This window comes from Bubalus bubalis, chromosome 18 (genome assembly GCF_019923935.1).
Source record: "Bubalus bubalis isolate 160015118507 breed Murrah chromosome 18, NDDB_SH_1, whole genome shotgun sequence".
In the NCBI taxonomy this organism is placed as follows: domain Eukaryota; kingdom Metazoa; phylum Chordata; class Mammalia; order Artiodactyla; family Bovidae; genus Bubalus; species Bubalus bubalis.
The window spans coordinates 35696931-35720097 of NC_059174.1; the positions used below are offsets into that span (position 1 = coordinate 35696931).

The 23167-nt window shown below is 39.9% G+C and overlaps 2 protein-coding genes across 5 annotated transcripts in view; both read left to right on the plus strand.

The window, feature by feature from the left end:
- The window catches only part of CDH1 (cadherin 1), a 73860-nt gene extending 65240 nt beyond the window's left edge, over positions 1–8620 (plus strand). Inside the window, exons 12-16 of the mRNA XM_006047636.4 lie at positions 2726–2950; positions 3275–3505; positions 4155–4285; positions 4988–5131; positions 6717–8620. Of these exons, the coding sequence (XP_006047698.2) occupies positions 2726–2950; positions 3275–3505; positions 4155–4285; positions 4988–5131; positions 6717–6926 (941 nt within the window). The 3' untranslated portion in view covers positions 6927–8620. The remainder of the gene's footprint in view (positions 1–2725; positions 2951–3274; positions 3506–4154; positions 4286–4987; positions 5132–6716) is intronic.
- Positions 8621–10753: 2133 nt separating this feature from the next.
- LOC102397999 (hyaluronan synthase 3) overlaps positions 10754–23167 on the plus strand; it is a 206589-nt gene continuing 194175 nt past the window's right edge. For 3 of the 4 annotated variants that reach the window (XM_044932099.2, XM_044932101.2, XM_006047628.4), the window contains exon 1: positions 10754–10903. In XM_044932099.2, the coding sequence (XP_044788034.2) occupies positions 10771–10903 (133 nt within the window). In that variant the 5' untranslated portion in view covers positions 10754–10770. The remainder of the gene's footprint in view (positions 10904–23167) is intronic. The other variant, XM_044932100.2, reaches the window with a different exon arrangement.

A 23167-nucleotide genomic window follows, 5' to 3' on the forward strand; every position in this document is an offset into this window, starting at 1 on the left:
ATTAGTGAAGTGTGGCTCCTTCCAGACTCTGTGTATTCGAATACATTTATATACATATGGAAATATGGTTTATTATAAAGCTACTGTCTGATTTATAGCCTATTTTTGTTTTTATTACAAAAAACCTATTACCATATGCGTGTTTAATTTTTTTCCCTTGAACATATGCCTTGAAGACGCAGAGATCTATCTTGGCACATTGTAGATCTGCCTCTTTTCAGTAAAATGTTACGCAGATGATTCTTTACCAGCTGAACTACCCGGGAAGCCCTTTGTGGATATAGCATAATTTAACTGTTCACACATTAAAAAACACCAGGGTTGTTTCCAGTTCTCCATTATTTCTGTGAATGATAGTAAACATCCTTGTACATGCCTCTGCGGGGCAAGTGTTTCCCTCAGATAGATATTCAGAAGCAGAATTACTGTTAAAGAGAACTGCTAGTTCCTCTGGTTAAGTCTCTTTCCCTCTCTCTCCCCAGTGGACATTGTGCTTAGTGAAATAAACCAGTCACAAAATGACAAATACTGTGTGATTCCATTTAGATGAGATTTTAATGTGATCAGGTTCATAGAGTCAAAATAGAATGGTGGTTCCCAGGAACTGGAAGGGGAAATGAGAAATTGTTTAGTGGGTACAGAATTCAGTTTTGTGAGATAAAGTTATGGAGAGCTGTTTCACAGCACATGATTATACCGTCACTATTGAACTGTACATTTTAAAAATGGTTAAAATGGCAAATTTCTTTAATTCACAATTTTTTGAAGAGGTTAAAAAAAATCACTACAGCCACCCAGGTATAAATATTTATGGATTTGAGATATATTCCCCCGGGCTTTTTTTCCCTATGATTCCTTGAGGACCTTCCTTTTGTATTATCAAGTGCTATGTCAGGATGTGAAAGAAATATAAACAGAAATATGTACAAATCTCCAAATTTTGTTTGAAAATCGATTTGCAGTGATTTTAAAAGGTTCAACTCTGTGATAATGACCCTAAAAGCCTTAGAAGTTCAGAGAAGGTGAATGAATAGGGGGTGATGAGGATTTTTTTTTCCTTTATTTATTTGGCTGCGTCAGGTCTTAGTTTCCACATGTAAGCTCTTCAATCTTCCTTGTGGCGTGCAGCTTTTTAATTGTGGCATGCGGGATCTAGTTCCCTGACCAGGGATTGAACCCATGAACCCTGCATCAGGAGCACAGATTCTTTGCCACTGGACCACCTGGGGAAGTCCTGTGATGAGGAATTTTTAAAGTGGTTTAAAATATATATATTTTTTAAGTTTCATTGAAGTATCAGATCAGATCAGATCAGTCGCTCAGTCGTGTCTGACTCTTTGCGACCCCATGAATCTCAGCACGCCAGGCCTCCCTGTCCATCACAAACTCCCGGAGTTCACTCAGACTCACGTCCATCAAGTCAGTGATGCCATCCAGCCATCTCATCGTCTGTCGTCCCCTTCTCCTCTTGCCCCCAATCCCTCCCAGCCTCAGAGTCTTTTCCAATGAGTCAACTCTTCGCATGAGGTGGCCAAAGTACTGGAGTTGCAGCTTTAGCATCATTCCTTCCAAAGAAATCCCAGGGCTCATCTCCTTCAGAATGGACTGGTTGGATCTCCTTGCAGTCCAAGGGACTCTCAAGAGTCTTCTCCAACACCACAGTTCAAAAGCATCAATTCTTCGGCGCTCAGCCTTCTTCACAGTCCAACTCTCACATCCATACATGACCACAGGAAAAACCATAGCCTTGACTAGACGGACCTTTGTTGGCAAAATAATGTCCCTGCTTTTGAATATGCTATCTAGGTTGATCATAACTTTCCTTCCAAGGAGTAAGCGTCTTTTAATTTCATGGCTGCAGTCACCATCTGCAGTGATTTTGGAGCCCAGAAAAATAAAGTCTGACACTGTTTCCACTGTTTGCCCACCTATTTCCCATGAAGTGATGGGACTGGATGCCATGATCTTTGTTTTCTGAATGTTGAGCTTTAAGCCAACTTTTTCACTCTCCACTTTCACTTTCATCAAGAGGCTTTTTAGTTCCTCTTCACTTTCTGCCATAAGGGTGGTGTCATCTGCATATCTGAGGTTATTGGTATTTCTCCCGGCAATCTTGATTCCAGCTTGTGTTTCTTCCAGTCCAGCGTTTCTCATGATGTACTCTGCATATAAGTTAAATAAACAGGGTGACAATATTGAAGTATAGTTGACTTATAATGTATTAATTTCTTCTGTACAGCAGAGTGACTTAGTTATATACATATATATTCTTTTTAATATTCTTTTCCATTATGATTCACCATAGGATATTGAATACAGCTCCCTGTGCTATACTGTAGGACCTTGTGTACCCATCCTATATGTAATAGTTTGCCTCCACTAATCCCAAGCTCATCTCATTCCTTCCCTTCCCTACCCACCTCCCACCCTGGCATAGAGAGGATAAATTTAATGGATGAATAAAGTTATGTATGAAGACAAAGGGAGTCCTTGGTGTGAGAAATAACTTGAGTAACTGTTATCAAAGTGAGGAATAAGCAAGTCAGAGGTCTGCCCATCCAGGAGTTGAGGGTGGCCAAGGACCAGCAGGAGCGGAGACTCTGGAGGGGAGCTTGGGGTTTGGTCCTGTAGCCCTGAAGAGCCAGAACAAGATTTGGATTCAGTCTGATGGGAGGCAGTAGGGATTCATTGGTCATCCTGAGCTGTGACATTTCGTCTGTACTAGGTTCTCCACCTGCCACTGGGACAGGCACCCTGCTCTTGTTCCTCGATGATGTGAATGACAATGGCCCCGTACCAGAACCCCGGACCATGGACTTCTGCCAGAGGAATCCCGAGCCTCACATCATCAACATCAATGATCCTGATCTCCCTCCGAACACCTCCCCCTTTACAGCAGAACTGACACATGGGGCGAGTGTCAATTGGACCATTGAGTACAATGACCAAGGTGGGCACCAGAGCCTTTCTTATTTTGCAAAGTTTGCTCTGACCCTCTGCTTCCCTTCTCCCCCACCCTTCTGAATTTCGCTTTTCAGTATCCACTTGTCACCCCTTTTAAGGTATGTTTCCTGGTCCCATCTACATTTGTGACATTGAACCAAAGGTCCTTTTGTGTTTCTCCCATCTGAGTCTGTGACATGCTGCCCATTAAGCTGCAGCTCAAATAGTTGTCATCTTCACTCAGTTTTGGAATGTCTCTAGTTCCTTAATCATTTTAGTCTGGAATGAACTTTTTCTCTTCCAATCCCCTCATTTTTGTTGCTTCCTCCAGAACGTGAGTCTCTGATTTTGAAGCCAAAGAAAACCTTAGAGCTGGGTGACCACAAAATCAATCTCAAGCTCATAGACAACCAGAACAAAGACCAGGTGACCACACTTGATGTGCACGTGTGTGACTGTGATGGGATCGTCAGCAACTGCAGGAAGGCCACAGTCTTGGCCGAAGCAGGATTGCAAGTTCCCGCCATCCTGGGGATCCTCGGAGGCATCCTTGCTTTTCTGAGTAAGTACTGCTGGCGAGTGTTCCAGCCTTTTGCTTTTACAATGTTAACTGTATATAACCCAAGATCAGATGAAAACCTTGAAAATTATTTAATAGATTTTAAAGCTTATCTTAAGATAAAGCATATGCCAAGTAATTTTTTTGCTGTCATTTATTTTTAATTTTTAAATTTTTTAATGTTTTTTCATCGTGTGCTATGTGATTTTATAGGCTGTGCCCCACCCCCATAACTGAATAAGAATAATATGTATGTATCAGAAACCTTGAGGCTGACACAGCCTTGTCGCAAACCATCAACAGCTCTAACTCACTTAGAATCAGTCTCTCCAGAGGTCCACACGAGGTCCCTCCGCTGACCTGGCCTTTCCTTAATCACACCAATTTGCTCCTGCTGCAAGGCCTTTACTTGGACCATTTCTGCTCCCGGAGTACTTTGTCCCAGATTTTGAGAAATGACTGATGGGTTTAAGGTCCAATTAAAGACCACACTTGAGGTCACATGTACTTGTCTACTGTGTTGTGCTGCATATATTAACTTCAGGGCTGTGAAGACATGTAAGTTGCCTAACAGCCGTCTATCCAGTCTGTGCCGGCTGCTGCTTACAGCCTTGCTGATTTGTGGCTCTCATCTCTCTCTTCGCTACTCCAGTCCTTATTCTGCTGCTTCTGCTACTTGTTCGGAGGAGAAGGGTGGTCAAAGAGCCCTTACTGCCCCCAGAAGACGACACCCGGGACAACGTGTATTACTATGATGAAGAAGGAGGTGGAGAAGAAGACCAGGTGGGTGTTGAAAACCATGGGACAAAGCTTAATGGCAATCTCTTTATTTGGAGGAAGCAATGATTAGGAGAAGGCAGACATGTAAAATAGTTCCGTGTTACTTTGTGTATTTTTTTTTAAAGACCTTACCCAAGAAAATAGATGTTGTCATTAACCATCATCATTAATAAACATTGTTAACATTTATTTTGTTCCTGCACTCAGATAGGTTCCATGTAATTCCTGCCTTCTTTGTCCCGGAAAAGTACACTTAAAGCCTTTGCCTCTGTCACATGTTTTAATGTCCCATTGGTCAAAGCAAGTCAAAGGATAAAGCCCCACATAAATAGATTTCTGTTCTTTTCACAGAGGATACGGTGGGAAAGGAGTGAATATTTGTTGAATAATAATCTAATAATCATATCCTTTGAAAAGTTCTTAAAACAATCTCCATCTCTTCCCACAAGTGTTCCTCACAAGGCTTTTATGTTATATCTCCTTCCAGTGCTGTTTTGGAGACTCCTAGGTTGAGAACTACCATTTCAGGAAAAAAAAAAAAACAAAACCAAACTGCCATTTCAGATTACATTGGTACATGGTTGTAGATATCATACAGCTGACACTTAAGGCCTCATCCAGTATAATATGTAAACCATATATGACCCTGTGTTTATGACTGTTTCTATTTTACTCTTGACCCTGTTTTTACCTTTTTTTCTAAAGGACTTTGATTTGAGCCAGTTACATAGAGGCCTGGATGCCCGGCCTGAAGTGACTCGTAATGACGTAGCACCAACCCTCATGAGTGTGCCCCAGTACCGACCCCGCCCTGCCAATCCTGATGAAATTGGAAACTTTATTGATGAAGTAAGTAAGCACAGTCAAAAGTCAAGGCACAACAAGCTTATCTGTAAATTTGGAGAGAAGCAATTGCGTCAAAAGTGAGAAAAAGTCTTTAGGTTCTTTCCTTTACCATGTTTTCATCTTGCATGATCCCTGAGCTACCGCCCCTCTCCCCACCTTTTTTTTTTTAATTTGTGCCTCATTTAAATTTCAGAACTAAAAGCACTTTGAATTAGTCTTTGGGAATTTGCAAAGTCTATACTGAAAAACTGAGACTTGTTTGAAAAGATTTAATAGAATTGGGAAGGAAAAAGAGATTCATAGTAGATTCAGTTTGGTTTCACTAATGGGTCTCTTTCCCTGCATTGCACTGGGATGTAATATTAAATGTGTAATTGCAAGGCTACTTGAGGGCCAGAAAAATAGCTTGCATTCTGTATACATCAGAAATGCATTCAGCTATAAATACCAGAAGCTTAAATAGATACGATACCTTGTGCAAATAGAAGACTGAGGTAAGTAGTCTCGGCTGGAGCATCAGCTTTTTCCATCTTTCTGCTGCATGATCTAAGCATGTAGATCCTTGTTCTCAAGCTTGTTGCCTCCTGATCACAAGATGGCTGCCACGCTTCCAGGCCTTGGGCCTGTTTTCCATTCAAGAAGTAGGAAGAGCAGAGCAGAGGACCAAAATCTTTCTAGCAAACTGTTAGGCAAGAAAGAAATTCATCCTTTAGGTTATTGGTCAGGACTTTTAATTAGCTTCAGGTAGGATGAGGAAGAAATGGTGGGATTAAGCAAAGAACCAGGGAAAATAATAGTCCAGTGGGATCTGTTTCCTTAAACTATGTTACTTGATTACTTGCTCGGTCACTGGAATGATTTTCAGGGCTGGTCTGATGGTCCACTGGCCTTCAGTGAGTCTTCATGGCTTTTAGCTTTCTAGGGGAGTTGTCATCACCAGGGATTCTAAAAGCACAGCTGTGTTGGACAGGACCAAGCCAGATCCATTCTAGCACTGGGTGTTAGAGAAAACTGAGAACAGGAAGGGCTAGTTTAAACCATCCCTTTAGATACATCTGGATCAGGTCTTTTCTTCCATTTATGTTTATTTGTGCTTGTAGCTGTTTCTTAATTACAAAAGTAAAATGTTTGCTATTTTAAAAATATAAATTATGAAAATGTATATAAAGAAAAGAATGTAAATCCTATGGACAGAGAATCTCATGAACAGAGGAACCCAGTGGGTCGCAAAGAGTCGGACACGACTGAAGCAACTTAGCACGCACACCAGACTATCCTGGAATGACTGTTGTTAGTCTGTCCATTTGGATTGGCTGGTGCTCATCTCCCCTGCCTACATATAATTTACCACTTTTAACATTCCACTACAGACTTTTTCCTTTCATTAGAGATATATAATGACCATCTTCTGTTCCAGTCTGTATTAAATTTACTTTGTTGGTGTTCATTGCCCCTGGCGTTCTGCAGGATGGTTGCATTGTTGTGTGTTGTGTGCATTTTGCTTTATTCACCAAGAGAAAGTATTTTGCTTAAGATGACAGGTGTGCAGTTCCTCTCAATAAAAGATCCTATTGTCTTCCTTCTGTAGAACCTGAAGGCAGCTGATAGTGACCCCACTGCCCCACCCTATGACTCTCTGCTGGTGTTTGATTATGAAGGAAGTGGTTCCGAAGCTGCTAGTCTGAGCTCCCTGAACTCCTCAGAGTCAGACCAAGACCAGGACTATGACTACCTGAATGAATGGGGCAACCGCTTCAAGAAGCTGGCGGACATGTATGGAGGCGGCGAGGATGACTAAGGGACTCAAGACTGATGGGAAGAGAGATGGGTTCCTACACTCGTGTGATGGAAAATGCGGGAAACATACTCCTGGTTGTTTGCCAGCTCCCTTCACTTGGAATACGTTTCTGGAGAAGAGACTGATCAGTGATAGCATAGTCCTGATTTCCACTTTATAGATCTAATCTGTGTACTAGAATGATTTAGACTTATTCCTTGAATAATCTTTTTCCTTTCATCATTGTTGACATGGTTATGATGTCCAAAAGACTCCTAAATTTTAATACTTCAAAAGAATAGTTTCAGTTTCAGAAGTTTCTGCTAGGAACTTACAGATTTCCTTAAGGGCGTTGTCTCATTTTTAAAAGGAAGGGGAGGGGTCAATTTCCCTACTGTGTGTGTGTGTATATATATATATATATGTAAATTGTGTGCTTTTGTTCTTCCCATCACTGCACTGATGTCCTGTGTTCTGAGATCCACTCTTACTCCTTCTGAATTTTATTACATTTCTCTGATGCAGACATTATTGGGCCCTTTTAGGGAAAGAGGATTATGTCTTAGGCTGGCCATGTACTGTGTGGGTATTGTGTACTCTTAAGACCTTAACAGCTTAATGGTTTTTCATTTTTATCTTCTGAGTACGTAACTTGTAATGGGCATCTATCCAGTTAACTTGTTCTGAGTAAGGGTGTTGGTCATGTGAATGTCATTACAAGGTACTTTGGTTCTAAATAGGGAGGCTGGGCCAGAAAAGGTGGTGAGTTTCAGGTGCCACTGAACTTTTTTTTTTTGACCACACTGCAGGACATGAGGAATCTTAGTTCCCTGACTAGGGATCAGACCTGCGTCCCTTAACAGAGGAATTGAGGATTCTTAACCACTGGACCACCAGGGAAGTCCCACTACTAGACTTCTAATGTTTATTTATCGCTAAAACAAAAGAGTGATATATTCCAGGACTTAGAATAGTGCCTGAAGTGCTGTAGCCAAAGACAGAAGCTGGCAAGAGGGCACAGCAGAGGGCAAATGTGAAAAATGGGCTTGGAGATGGCAGGGGCAATTGCCACTAAGCCTGGCAATTGAGCCAGCTGAAGCTGAAGACAGTTGAGGTGGCTCTACCTCCACCCCCTAGAAATTCTGAACTAGAGGAATCTCAACATGTGTTTCTTGCCAGGATCCTTGGACCCAAAGCACAGAATCCCCAAGCCTGCTTTTGTTGATATTTATAGAGAATGCTAGCTGGTCTGGACACATTTGCCCCAAATTTCAGCTATGAAACTTGAGAATATTTTTCAAATCCAATTTGTTTTTCCTTTGCAGAGGAAGAAAACACTCGCTGAAAGGGTGTTAGCAAAGGAAGGTGAGGGTAGGGAGTACATTAATTTGGATCTTCTTTTAGTTGAAATGCATCTTTTAAGAAACTTTTGACAACCATAGACAAGAATTTTATCTAAATTACTTCCCTATCAACTGTTTTTAGAAGAAAAGGAACATCTCTCAACCACTTCTTAGAATTGTCTTGATTTTTCAGCAATTTAAACTCTAATGTAGTTCTACGTAGAGAATGTCACTATAGTTTTGAGTGTAATATGTGTGTGGGTGCCGATAATTTTGTATTTTCTTTGGGAGTGGAAAAGGAAAGCAATTCAAGCTGCAAAAATTATTCTTATTTGTTTTTTATAAATTTTATTAAAGAATTTTGTTACACCATTGTCAAACTTCTTTTATTTGATTGCAAAATTCCAGGTCAGACAAATGGTAGGTAAGCTCATTCAAAACATGGAGAGAGAAGCTTCATATTAAAATGTCTATTCCTGAACTTTGTGTCATTCTGTTGGGACTGAATAGGGGGAAGGGGAAACTGTGTTTCTAAGGTCAATTTATTTGAAGGATATCCATCCATGTGGCCTGTGATGTGGCATGTGGTGAAACCAATAAAATCTCTTTGTCAGGGGGAAGCTACTGTGGGTTGCACGGAGGGATAGAAAGAAGCAAGGCTGGGGTTTCCCTGGCAGTCCAGTGGCTAACACTCTGTGCTGCCAATACAGGAGGCTTGAGCTTCATCCCTGGTCAGGAAACTAGATCCCACATGCTGCAACTAAAGATCCCATCTGCCACAACTAAGACCTGGTGCAGCCAAATAAATATTTTTTGAAAAATGTAGTTTCCAATTTAAAGATGTTTTAGTAGGTTTTATTTAAGGAAGAGATGAAGATCCAGGTGCAATTTATTAAGCATCCCTTCTGTCCTAAATACTTGAGGACAAACAGTATCACTTTGATTCCCCAAGATAGCCTCGTGAAAATGATTCTGTTACCTTTGAGAGTAGGAAATGGCTGATGGCATAGGGCTGGAGTCCAGAGAAATGGGAGTGACTAGGAAGGGGCCTGACTCACTGAGAGTTAAATGAACCATTTCTTCCCCCAGTGGCATGGTCTTGCATATGGAACACATCCCATTTCCCAAGGCTTTCAGCAGCTAAGTACTGAAGAGCAGTCATCAGTCATGATGTCAGGCTAACTTAAGGGATCTCAAAGAGAGGCAGGACAGCCTCTTGGGAGCAGTCTCACAGAGAGGGTGTTGGAGCCGGTTGTGACAATGGTAGGCGAGGTTACTGACTTTTAATGAAAGGAGAGGCAGGCATGCTAGTCTTGCCCTCAGAAGCATTGTCCTGGATTTGCAGCATGTCATTCCCTGGTGGCTCAGATGGTAAAGCGTCTGCCTGCAATGCGGGAGACCTGGGTCGCAAAGAGTCGGACACAACTGACGGACTTCACTTTCACATTCTTTCAGACAACATGAATTTTGAATGTCCCACCGAGATTCCTGTAAGTGAAAAGCTGTTACTGATGATATATCTCCAACCCATTCTGTTTTACATATTAACACAATTTTGATGTGGCACGATTTTAACAAACACTGAATTTTCCAGGAATGTCTGTGAATAGAGCAAAGATGGAGCTTTTATTGGGAGCTGTACTTAGTTCCTTTAAGAAATCGTATCATCAAGAACAATATTTGCAGCTATTTGCAATCGGTGTGTGTGTTTACTAGTTGTTTTTAAATAGCACTGAAGTGAAGTCGCTCAGTCGTGTCCGATTCTTTGCAACCCCATGGACTGTAGCCCACCAGGCTCCTCTGCTGCTGCTGCTGCTAAGTCGCTTCAGTCGTGTCCCACTCTGTGCGACCCCATAGACGGCAGCCCGCCGTCCCTGGGATTCTCCAGGCAAGAACACTGGAGTGGGTTGCCATTTCCTTCTCCATTGCATGAAAGTGAAAAGTGAAAGTGAAGTCGCTCAGTCGTGCCCCACTCTTAGAGATCCCATGGACTGCAGCCTACCAGGCTCCTCCGTCCATGGGATTTTCCAGGCAAGAGTGCTGGAATGGGTTGCCATTTCCTTCTCCAGGGGATCTTCCCGACCCAGGGACTGAACCCGGGTCTCCCGCTTTGTAGTCAGACGCTTTACCGTCTGAGCTACCAGGGAAGCACAAATATCATTAGTGAAGAAATTAAACAATTGAATATTATTTTACATACCGAACTTCATTATACGAAGGTGCGGCATCTGATTACTTCACTACTTCAGTGTTTTGGTGACCAAATGTTTTCATACTGAGTAAAATTCATATTTTTTATAAACTGCTTCTCATCCTTTATACAGAAGTTAATCACGTTGAGTTTCTCAAATCGTGCACGTTGACGGTTTGTGTTAGCTACTTTTACATCCCCTACCCCAGGGAAATTCAGGTGGCGAGAGAAAAACATTTTTTCCCAAAGGGGGCGTTCCCAGCCGAGTCGATCCCGCCCCTAGTGCGTCCGCCACACGCCACCCGGCAGCGGCGCCGTTCCGCTGAGGCGCATGCGCAGCTCGCCAGTGGAGCTTTGCGCTTCAGTCATGGCGGCGGTCAGTCAGGCTGCTTGCAGCAGGGTTCTGGAAAAGTGTGGTCTGGAGCAGATTTTGGAGGCGTTGAAGCTGCTGCTGAGCCCGGGAGGTGAGAGGACGGAATTCGGCGCCGGGCTGCACCTGGGGCCTTTGGGCAGGGTCTGTCCAGCGTCATTTTACCCTTGAGGAAACCGAGGTTCAAGGAGGGATGGGAACCGTTGAATATTTATACTAGCCGAAGTATCTCGAGCTGTTACCTTGGGCCAGGCACCGTGTTAAACACCGTGGGTACGTGTTTTCATCCGTCCTCACTGCAGCTCTGCGAGGACTGCAACCACAGCCTCTGAGAGTCTCCCAGAGCTGCCTCGGAGAGGTCCCAGCTTCTTGAGAGCGCAGGGTCTGATGTGGACACTGGACATTTGTACAGAGTGCCAAGGAGTCCAGAGAAAGGAAGCAGTGACGTTTGAACTGCGTTTTGGGGAGAGTATTTAGGGATTTACAGTCTGTGGTAGGGATTTACAGTCACTTTTAATCTTTCCCAGTTTAGAATCAGAAGGGACCTTGGGAGTGGTGTAGCCTGGCACTCTTCTTTTACTCCTGAGGATACCCCCGGCTCATCAAAGAATAAGTAACCTGACCAAGATCAGATGGTCAGATATGAGGCAGAACACGAACTTAGAACCAAGGTCTACCGAACCCTCTTGTCAGACCAAGGCAGATTATTCAGTATGGAGCCTCTGATGTTATCTGGAGCTTTGGGGAAGATACACATGAAATAGGGCCCTACTTTAAATTAGAGTGTACAATTTGGAGGAAGGGGTTTGTAGGGTGAGGAAGGTAAGGTACGTGAAGGTTATGTTCCCAGTCTCACATTTTGAGATTTCCCCACCTCCACCCCAAACTTCGAAAAGTCAGGAAACAGTAAGTAGTATATCATACTAGGGGCAAGTGAAAGCTAGTAGGGGGAATTCCCTGCCAGTCCAGTGGTTAGGACTCCCTGGTTTCACTGCGGAGGGCCTGAGTCAATCCCTGGGGGGGGAACGAAGATCCCACAAGCCGAGAAGTATGAGCAAAAAGAAAAAAAAAAAAGTAATTGAGTGCGTGCTAAGTGTCAAGCCCCTATAGTGTGCTATTTAAGTATGGATCTTTTTATCTTCACAACAATTCCATGATATAGGTATTATGTGTATTCCATTTTACAGATGAAAGAACCAAGGCTCAGGTACATTGGAAATCGCCCAATGCCAGTCTCCTAAGTGGTAGAGTTAGGATTTGAATTTCAGATGCCTTCAACTGTAGTATTGAACTATATATACTACTTTGCCACAGTGAAGAATTAAACTGGAAAATACATTTTTAACTTGTTAGTGGAGTGGTTGCTTGTCTAGCAACTGCAACTATCTAGAACATTACTGAGAACAGGGATTCAATAAGTTAAATAGTCTGGAAGTAGTCATCTGTTGCAAAGCACATGCACTTCGTTTTTGGAAGACCCAAACTCTCAAGAGTATGTGGTGGAGTTACTACATGTATTCATTTAGCTTAAGAGAAAACAAGCATTATTATTTGAAAAAGAATAATTTGGTAAAATGATATTATTTTCACAGGTTATATTTTGTGAATCTTTCTGCTGTTTTCTTTTATCATATCAGCTGCTGAAGGAATTACAAAAATACCTGTGCATAATAAGTATTCATATGTTCCTGAGGGTTTTGAGACAAGATGAAAGTATTTGCTAGAAGTACCTCCAGCTAGTTCAACTTCTTTTGGTCTTTCAATTGACTCCTTTTGAGGAGTCAACTGTATGTAGTATTCTGTCCTCAGTGATTTTGAAGATAGAAATATTATTTAACAACTTGTGCTCTCAAGTATCTTTTTTGGGGAGACTGTACTCCAAATATAGTGTACTCAGTCGCTCAGTTGTGTCCAATTCTTTGCGACCCTTTGGACTGTAACCTGCCAGGCTCCTCTGTTGGTGGTAAGAATGCTGGAGTAGTTGCCATTTCCTCCTCTAGGAGATATTCCCGGCCCAGGGATCGAACCAGGGTCTCCTGTGTCTCCTGCACTGCAGGAGACAATTTTTTTTACTGCTGAGCCCATGAGGAAGCCCCACTCCACATACAGGCCAATATATTCAGCATAGCAGATAGTATTAATACTAGTGGTGAATGGAGGGTACAGGTAGCAGTTGGTTAGTTAGTGAAGGAGTTATCTGAGGAAGGAGCTGTGGAAGGATACAAGAGGAAGGAGAATTCAGTCTAGATGGAAATTGAATAGACAGAAAGGAAGGAAAATACCGAGTCTTTCCCTTTTGAGCTATTAAAAGGCCTACAGCATTAAGTATTTTCTCTTCACCTGCCTTCCATTTCTGTTCTCAGTTGTGGGGCAAGTAAGAGTAATAGCTCCACTTCCCTTATTAGGAAGTGTGTTAAGCAGAATTGGAAAGGGGTTGTCAGTTTTAGTGAAGTTTTGCTTGAGGTCATCTCAGCAGTTGGTCAGTTGCTAAGTTGTGTCTGACTCTTTGTGATGCCATGAACTGCAGCATGCCAGGCTTCTCTGTCCTTCACTACCTCCCGGAATTTGCTCAAACTCATGTCCATTGAGTTGGTAATGCCATCCAACTATCTCATCCTCTGTTCCCCACTTCTTGCCCTTGGTCTTTCCCAGCATTTTAGCAGTAGTTTTCTTTAAAAAATAAATAAATAAATAACTTGCCAGACTAAATATATGTTCATTGAACTCAGTCATTACAATTGAATTATGTGGTGGCTGGGGGGCTTTGGCCACCTCATGCGAAGAGTTGACTCATTGGAAAAGACTCTGATGCTGGGAGGGATTGGGGGCAGGAGGAGAAGGGGACGACAGAGGATGAGATGGCTGGATGGCATCACTGACTTGATGGACGTAAGTCTGAGTGAACTCCAGGAGTTGGTGATGCACATGGAGGCCTGGCATGCTGCAATTCATGGGGTCGCAAAGAGTTGGACGCGACTGAACTGAACTGGGGGGCTGTAAATTTTGGTGATTTGTATATGATGAAGCTGTATCACATATATGTATTTGGCTGCACCCGGCCTTAGTTGTGTCATGCAGAATCTTTGATCTTTCTTGTGGCATGTGGTATCTAATTCCCTGACCAGGGGTCAAACCTGGGCCCCCTGCATTAGGAGTGCAGCATCTTAGCCACTGGACCACCAGTAAAGTCCCTTATTTTCCAGTTTGAATTTACTAAAAAGTACCACACAAATTATGAAGTCTGCTTTTAAATGTCACAAAGCATAGACTTTTAAATGGGTGGTGGGAAGAATAAATAACTTTATGAGGGCAGCATTTCCCAAAGCATGATGGGGATGATTGTAGGCAGTATGTAGAGAAACATTTTGAGGCTGAAAAGCTTCAAACAGTGATCAAGAGCTTGGATTCTGGAACTGGGTTGCCAGAGTTGAACATGTTCTCTGGCAAATGCCTTAACCTGAGTCTTCTTATCTGGAAATAAGGATGTTAATATAATACTCTACACCTCACAGAGGAGAAGGCAATGGCAACCCACTCCAGTATTCTTGCCTGGAGAATCCCATGGACAGCAGAGCCTGGCAAGCTACAGTCCATGGGGTCGCAAAGAGTCGGACAGGAATGAGCAACACACACACACACACACACACACACACACACACCCCCACACCCACCCCCACACACACCCACCCACCCACCCACCCACTCCAGTATTCTTGCCTGGAGAATCCCATGGACAGCAGAGCCTGGCAAGCTACAGTCCATGGGGTCGCAAAGAGTCGGACAGGACTGAGCAACACACACACACACACACACACACACACACATACCTCACAGAGTTGGTGGAAGGATTGAATTAAATACATATCCCTTAGGATAGTATATTAACTATTACTAATTTAAGTTTTAAAAGATTAACTTGAAGAAATAGATGAATAAAGCAAATAACAATACAGCTGGTGCTCAAAATAAATGGCCAAAAAGTTGTGGAAGCACTATATGACTCTAGTTTGAAAAACTTTGTTTTAAGGCTACAGGTCTCAAACTTTTTGGTTTCAGTACTCCTACACTCTTAAAAAGTGTTGAGGACTTAAAAGAGCTTTTATGTGGGTTATGTATATCAGTATTTACTGTATGACAAATTAAGAGTTTAAGAGAACTCTTAAATTTATTTAAATGCAACAGTAACAAACCTGTTACATGTTAACATAAAAAAATATATTTTACCTACAGAAATAACAGTTGGAAGAGTAACATTGTTTTACTTTTGAATGGCATTGTTTTATTACACTTTTGCAAATCTTAAGTGTCTGACTTATTGTAAGAGAGCTGGGTTTTCATATTTGCTTCTGTGTTCAATCTGTCATGACAGGTTTTTTTTATTGAAACAGATGGATATCTAGACTCACACATCTATATATGTAAGTGGAAAGGGAGGAAATTAGATCATCTTTTCAGATAACTGTGTATTCCTCTTTAAAACTCAACGAGAGGTAATTTCTTAAAAGGTTGATTTTAATATAGAATATGAACTCATATTAATGAATTTTCATACTTGGTACACTCAAGAAAGAATGAGAACATAAAAGGCACTGTCTTAGTATTAATATGAAAATAGTTTTGACCTTGCTGACTTTCTGAGAGAATCTTGGGGAGGCCCTCAGAACCTGAGACCCTGTACCACACTTTTGAGAACTGCTGCTCTCAGAGAATGCCATTTATTTTCAAGTAGCTTTTATTTTTATCACCAGAAGAGGGCAGAGGAGACCACTTTATAAGGGGCTTTTAAGAAAAAAGGGCTAGCAGCTTTTGTTAATCACTTTCTTTGTGTCCCATGTTTAAGTTCCAAGATCTTATAAAGTCACAGGAAGTTACTTAGAGATTGTTTATTGATCTTAATCATTAGTGGCAACAAGCTATGAAAGCACTCATTTCCTGTTTAGGTGTATATTACTCAAAGGCAACAGATATTCATGCCAGTGAGTCGGAACACTTGCCCTGATCAGTCTTAGAGAAGTCCTGAAAAATCTTACTCTTCTGATTCTCACTATTTTAGTGATTCTCACTAAATTGAATAACATTTTTAAATGTTATTGTTCCTTTTTCTTTTCATAGAAGTAGTTACTATTACTTATAAAGCTTTAAAAAAAAGTTAGGGAAGCTAAAAGAAGGAAATTAAAATGACCTTAATCCCACAATCCAGAGATTACATTTTGGAGAGAGAGAGATATATATATGTATAATTTGTTTACAAAAATGATCTCATATACTACATACTGTTTTCTAACCTTAAAATATATTTTTAGTACAGAAATAATACATATTCACTCTGAAAAAAATTTTAATGAAGCAAAAAAGAAAAATCACCCAAAGCCCTACCATCCAGAGATCATCACTGTTAACACTTTGAAGTTTAGCTTTTGAGATCTTTTTCTATGTGTGTACTGAGGCACACATACATGTAAGTTTTCATAGTTAGGTTCATCCTGTTTTTTTATCCATCGGTTTTCAGAAAAATACATTAGTGTCTTAGTCTCCAAATTTAGCCAACGGAGTGATATTTTTTGGTTTTGTTTTATTATGTAATCATGTTTTTGTATATATATATATATATATATATATATATATGTTTCAATTTATTGTAGTGATTATTCTTGATACTCTTATTTGTTCCATCTGTGGCCTGTGGGAGTCATTCAAGTTAGCTGTTGGACTCTTTGATGTGACCTAGTAGTCTTTGATTGCTTCTTTGCTTTAAGACATAAGATATTCAGATTCATCTTATACATTTCTTGCTCTATGCTTGAAAGCAATTCTTTTTAAGAATAAGTGATATTTAGGGACCACAAGATGGACACTAGTAATATTTATTGCCACTGAGATGTCATTGCTTCCAGACTTTTTCAGTGATTAGAGCCAGGAAATATGTGGATTTTCAGAAAACAAAAAAAAGCAAATTGTAAGTTCTTACTGATATTCCCAATTAAAATGAAATGTTACAGAGTTTAAATTTTTCCTAACATTTCATTAAGAAAAATTTTAAGCTTATAGAAAAGTTGAAGGAATTTTACCATGAAAACTCATATACCATGACCTAGACTCTTTAACATGTGTTTGTCCACCTAGCCATTTTTCTTTACTGTATTTTATATTTTTATCTTTGTATTTCTTTTCTCTTACCTATAAATATTGATTCCTAATAAAATTAATAGTTATTTACTTACTTCATATATATTTGCACACAAATATATAGTCACATATTCATATATACTCACACATGCATATAGTGTTTTAAAATAACAAGTCTAACATTACTATCATCAACAAACCTACTGTTTCTAAGGGATTTTGTTTGTTTGTTTTTGCCCTCAGGATGTACAGAGTTCTATATGTCAAGTCATTTGAAATAATTATGTGTGGTTATGCTGCTAATTTGGTTTAGAGAAAGAGCTGGAACATTTTTTTCTGTAAAAAGCAAGCAGTAAATATTTTGGGCTTTGTGATCCATACTGTCTCTGTTACAGCTATTCACATCTGCCATCATAGCTCGAAAGCAGCCATATGTAATATGTAAATAAATGAGCATGCCTATGTTCCAGTAAAACTTTATTTGTGGAAATAGGTGAAGGGCCAGATTTGACCTGTAGCTTGTATTTTGGCAACCCTGGACATAAAGTATAGAATTTTTAGGTTTATTTGTTTTTTATCTTTAGGAATATTTTGAATTTTCTTTTTGATTTGTTTTTTTAAAACTATGAAAAATGTGTGTGTGCTCAGTCGTGTCTAGCTCTTTGTGACCCCATGGACTGTAGCCCACCAGGTTTCTCTGTACATGGAATTTTCCAGGTGAGAGTACTGGAGTGGGGTACTATTTCCTTCTCCAGGGGATCTTGCCCACCCAGGGATTGAACCCATGTCTCCTGCATTGGCAGGTGGATTCTTCACTAGTAGCGCCACCTTTGAAGCTCATGAGAAACATTCAGTGCTTTAAGAGGAAAACTCTAAAACTGGATACATTTATCCCTGTCTACTCCCACTGATTTTTTTTCTGTTTCTCTATAGACAGTTCATTGTAGTGAATTTTTAATTTGTTCTTCCACTACTTTTAAAAAATAAAAATAATCTGTGTACCTTCCCATTCTAACACAAAAGTTAGCATACTATATACATTCTTCTATACCTTTTAAAATTTAATATGTCTTAGAGATAGCTGCATAGTGGTAGGTGGAAATCTTCCTCTTTCCCTTTTACAGCTGCATAGTATTCCATTATGTGAATGTGCCACTGTTTATTCATCAGTTCTCTATGAATGGATGTTTGGGTTGTTTTAAGCCTTTTGTTAATGTAAAAAAATAGTTTTACCAGACTCAGTGGGTTTGGGGTCCTTAGTGAACACACCAAGTACTTTCTTAAAGTAGAAGCATTTATTACACATGACGAGTAAGGAGTCAGGGAGATAGTGTTACCAAGTTCAAGCTATTACTGTTCACTGCTCTACCATGACAGGACAGTAAATTGGGGGACAGGTGTTGGGGCAAGAAATAACAACTTTACCTGGAAAGCCAGCAGACTGAGAAGATGGTGGTACCAGAAAACCATCTTAACCTAGGTAGAATTCAGGCTTCTTTTTTACTAAAAGGGGATAGGGTGTGGCTTGTTGCAGACTTGGCGCAGTTGTTGATCTAGCCATGATGTTCCTGTAAACCTCCAACTGAGAAAAATGTTCAATGGAGAGAAATGTTATTTTCTTTTCTGCAACTTTTTATCTCTGTGTAAGTGGATAGGCCTTATACCTTTAAAGGTCAAACCTAGGAGGTAGAGAAAAGGCTAGGGCACAAAGATTAGAGCTAAAGGAATAGACCCAATCTGGAGTCAGGTTTGTTCTGTGTTAAATAGGCCTCAAAGCACTATCTCCCCTAACCATTGGACCAGGGTAGTTTTAAGCCTGGGAGGCATGCATATTCCTGAAAGGGCAGGCATGATCATCCATAAGCAATATAAAGAGGCAGCGGTTACTCTAGGTTGCCCAAAACTGAAAGCAAACAGGTGCTTGAGTGTTTGCGTGTACTACAGTGTCTTGTGGGATGTTTTATAACCTTTTGGAGACACCTGGTGCAATTTAAGGGTTAGCTTCTGCAAGACAAAGCACACTTTGATTCAGCCCCATCCCTTTCCTACTGCTGCATATCTAACAATATGGCAATGAGAAGCTTTGTGTATATGTCACTTTGCATTTTTGCCTGTGTATCTATCTATAGGATAGATTCTTAAAAGAGGGGTTGCTGGGCCAATGGTTAAATGCCTATATAATTTTGTTAGATATTGCCAAATTTCTCTTCTTAGGGAATGTACCATTTTAGTCTCTTACCAGCCGTGTATGAAAGTGTTTCCCCAAAACACACAATGTGTTATAAAAACATTTGGATTTTAGCCACTTGATAGATGGGAAGTGATATTTCAGTATAGTTTTAATTTACTTTTCTCTTAGGAGCAAGGTTGATCATATGTTCATGTTTAAGAGCAATTTGCATTTCTTTTTCTGTAAACTGTTCGTATCTTTTCCCCATGTAGTACTTCATGCTCTGTTCCCTTTAGAATATTTTTAGTGAACATGTCATTGAATAATGTTCACCATAGTATAATGGCTTCAAATAATCCATCTGTCATTCATTCATTCATTCAATAAATAACTACTTATTTTGAACAGCTACTGTGTCAGACAGGCCTTGTTCCAGGCAAGGAGAAACAGCAGTGAACAAAACAGAGCAATATCCTTGTCCTCAAGGAGTTTTTGTTCTCGGTGGTGGAGAGACGATAATAAGCAAAACAAATGTTACATATAAAATACAGTATGTTAGATACAGGTAGACTATAATTTACTCAACGTGTATTTCTAATTTTACACTATTATAAATAATGTATTGTTGAACACCCTTTTAGTTATCATCAGTTGCATGTTTCTTAGAAGAGATATTAACTTTAGTTTTGAAGTCTATTGCTGTTTGATTTCATTTATGTTTTCAGCATTTTATTATAGTTTTATAACCATAACCCACCTTTTTGCATTACATTTTTAGTAGTCATCCTAGAATTACAGTATACATTGTAATTTTTCACAATCTGTTTGGAATTTATCTTGTACCACTTCATAGGACACATAAAAGCCTTGTAACTGTAAGGGTTCTTTTTAGCCTTCCACCCCTTCTGGGTTTTATGCTATAGTTTTCATGTTCATTGTATCTATATAAGATATAAACCCCATAATACAGTTTTATAGATTTTACTTTAGACAGTTATATGTATTTAAACAAAGAGGAAACAAATGAATCTTGCATATTTACCCACATATTTACCATTTCTGATGCTTTTCCTTCCTTCCCAGAGATCCAAGTTTCCATCTAGTACTCTTTTCCTTCAGCTTGAAGAACTTCCTTTAGCATTTGTTTGTATTCCAGATCTGCTGGCAGTCAGTTATCTTCGTTTTTATTGATCTGAAAATGTCTTCCTTTTTCTTTCATTTTTGAAGGTTACTTTTTATTGGATATAGAATTGAGACTTGATAGGTGGTTTTTTTTTCTCCTGTCATCACATCAGGTGGTGGTGGTTGTTTTTTGTTTGTTTTTTACCCTGTTACCACTTTAATGTTTTTCCATTATCTTTTAAGTCATTGCTTGTGAGTTCACAGTCATTCATAGCGTTGGTCTCCTATGCTGACTGCTTTTTTCTGACTACTTTGAAGATTTTCTCTTTGTCTAATTTTTAATTTATTTATTTTTAATTGGAGGATGATTGCTTTACAGTATTTGTGTTGATTTCTGCCCTCTATCAGTGTGATCTTTATCTGATTTCAATGATTGACTCTAATATGCCTAGATGTGATTTTCTTTCTACTTATCCTGATTGGGCATCACTGAGCTTACTGAATCTGTAAATTTATGTTTTTTCACTAAATTTTGGAAAATTTTGATCATTATTTCTCCACATCTTTTTGTGCTTCATTTTCTCTCCTTTTATTCTAGTTACTCTCTATTTTATTACAAATACATCATTTGATAGTGTTCACAGATACTAAGGCTCTGTTTCTATAAAATCTTTTTTTCTTTGTTGTTCAGATTGGATAATTTCTAGGGATATATCTTCAAGTTTATTTTTTGGCGGCGGGGGGGGGGGGTCATCTCAAAGCTGTAAGTCCATCCATTGAGTTTTTTTAAAAATTCAGATATTTTGTTTTTAAATTCTAGTATTTTCATTTGGATTTTTAAAAAATGCTTGCTACTTTTTTGCTGAGAGTCTGTATTCATTCATAATGAGTACTTTCCATCACATGCTTGAACACAGTTATAAGAGTTGCTTGAAAATCTTTGTCTGCTCAGTCTGAAACCTGGGTCATCTCGGATCAGTCTCTATTTGATTGTCTTTCTCTTGAGGTGGATCACATTTTCAGGTTTCTTCATCTGTCTAGGACTTTTGGATTGTATAATTGACATCATGAAGGATATGCTGTTGAAACTCTAGATTCTGTTTCAGTCCTCCAGAGAAGATTGATCTTTTTTGGTTTGGTTTTGTTTTAAAGTAGGCTTTTTTTTTTTTTTTTTTTTTTGCGATGCCATATGACATGTGGGATCGTAGTTCCCCGACTCGGGATCAAACCTGGGCCTACGGCCTTGAAAGTGCTGAGTACTAACCACTGGATCACCAGGGAGTTCCCTGAAGTAGGCAGTTCATTTGACTGATTCATACTCTAAGCTCTGTCTCTTCTGCAATGGGCAGCAGCTCTTTTCAGTTCTTTCCATTTTAGCTGAGGTATTTAAAGTTCTTCCCATAGATGCTTAGTTCAAAGATTAGCCATAGATTTAAGCACAGTTTGTATTAGATGGTTGGATGGCATCACTAACTCGATGGACATGAGTAAGAGCAAGCTCCGGGAGTTGGTGATGGACAGGGAAGCCTGGCGTGCTGCAGTCCGTGGGGTTGCAAAGAGTCGTTGGACACGACTGAGCGACTGAACTGAACTGACTGAATGCAGAGCTGGGAGCCCTTCCTCTCTGGTTCTATACTTTCTGAGATTTCTTATTTTCTGCCTGCTGTAATCGCCCTGAATTGTATGCTTTGGTTCTTGTCAGTAAGATGAATTTCTTCTAGTGTTTTTGGTATGCAAAGACCTAACCCCAGACTGAAAAGCAGAAACTTCTTCAATGCTGTTTTTTCCCTCCTGGGTGCCTTCTCTAGTTTTTGTTCCCTTTCATCACCTTCAGGCATCTTCAGATATTTGCTTTTTACTCTTTGTTCAGAGTTGATAGTTATCTGTGAGAGGCTTGGTCTTATAGGAGTTCTAAGGAGATCTTTATTATCACTCTTTATTCATTCTTTTACTCAGTCAACTACAGATGCTCATTTGGGGCTTACTTTATGTCAGCTGTGCAAAGCACCGACTAAACAAGAGAGATGTGGTACCCACTGTCATTAAGTTTAAATTCTAATAGAAGAAGGAAAGTAAATACCAATAAAATAATTATTGATTATGATAAGTACTATAGAGAAAAGAAATTGGGTGTTATCACAGAGTTAATAGTGTGGGGGATGGCTTTTAGAGTGGTCAAGGAAGGCCACCTCTGAGGAGATAATATTTAGATTGAGATTCTGGATATCTGTGTCTCAGCATTTCTGCTTTTAGGTGCATACATATCAGGAATGTGTGTGTGTGCTTCCACCAAGAGAAATCTATTTTATTTTTTGTTTTATTTATTTTTAATTTTTGACCATACCACATGGCATGTGGGAATCTTAGGTTGTTCCCCAGCTAGGGATTGAACCTGTGCTCCAATATTGGAAACCACTACACTGCCAGGGAATTCTCAAGAGAAATCTGTTTTAAATATTAAGAGGATCTGATGTGTGAAAAGTAAATTTTTAGGAGAGTGAAAGTAGGGAAGCCAGTCAAGAGGGTTCTGATGTACTTCAGTTTAAAGATGTTAATGGCTTCGACAAAGGTTGTAGTTGTAAGATGGAGAAAAATAAATTTGAGAATGATTTAGTAAGCAGAACAGGAAAGACTTGGTGATGGGTTGGATAAAAGAAAAAGGTGGAGATGTAACCAGTTAGTAACCAGGTTAGATTGTACTTAGGAGTGTAAGGTACGTGTGAGAATCAGTAATTTGTTGAATTTGAAAAGCCTAAGAAATATCCAAGTGAAGATTTCATTCAGCAGTTGGAAATATGTCTCTGAAACTTAGAATCATGGGCTCTTAAGTAGTCATGGGCCAGGCATGTAAATTTGGAAGCTGTTAGCTTATAGCTCCGGAGAAGGCAATCGCACCCCACTCCAGTACTCTTGCCTGGAAAATCCCATGGGCGGAGGAGC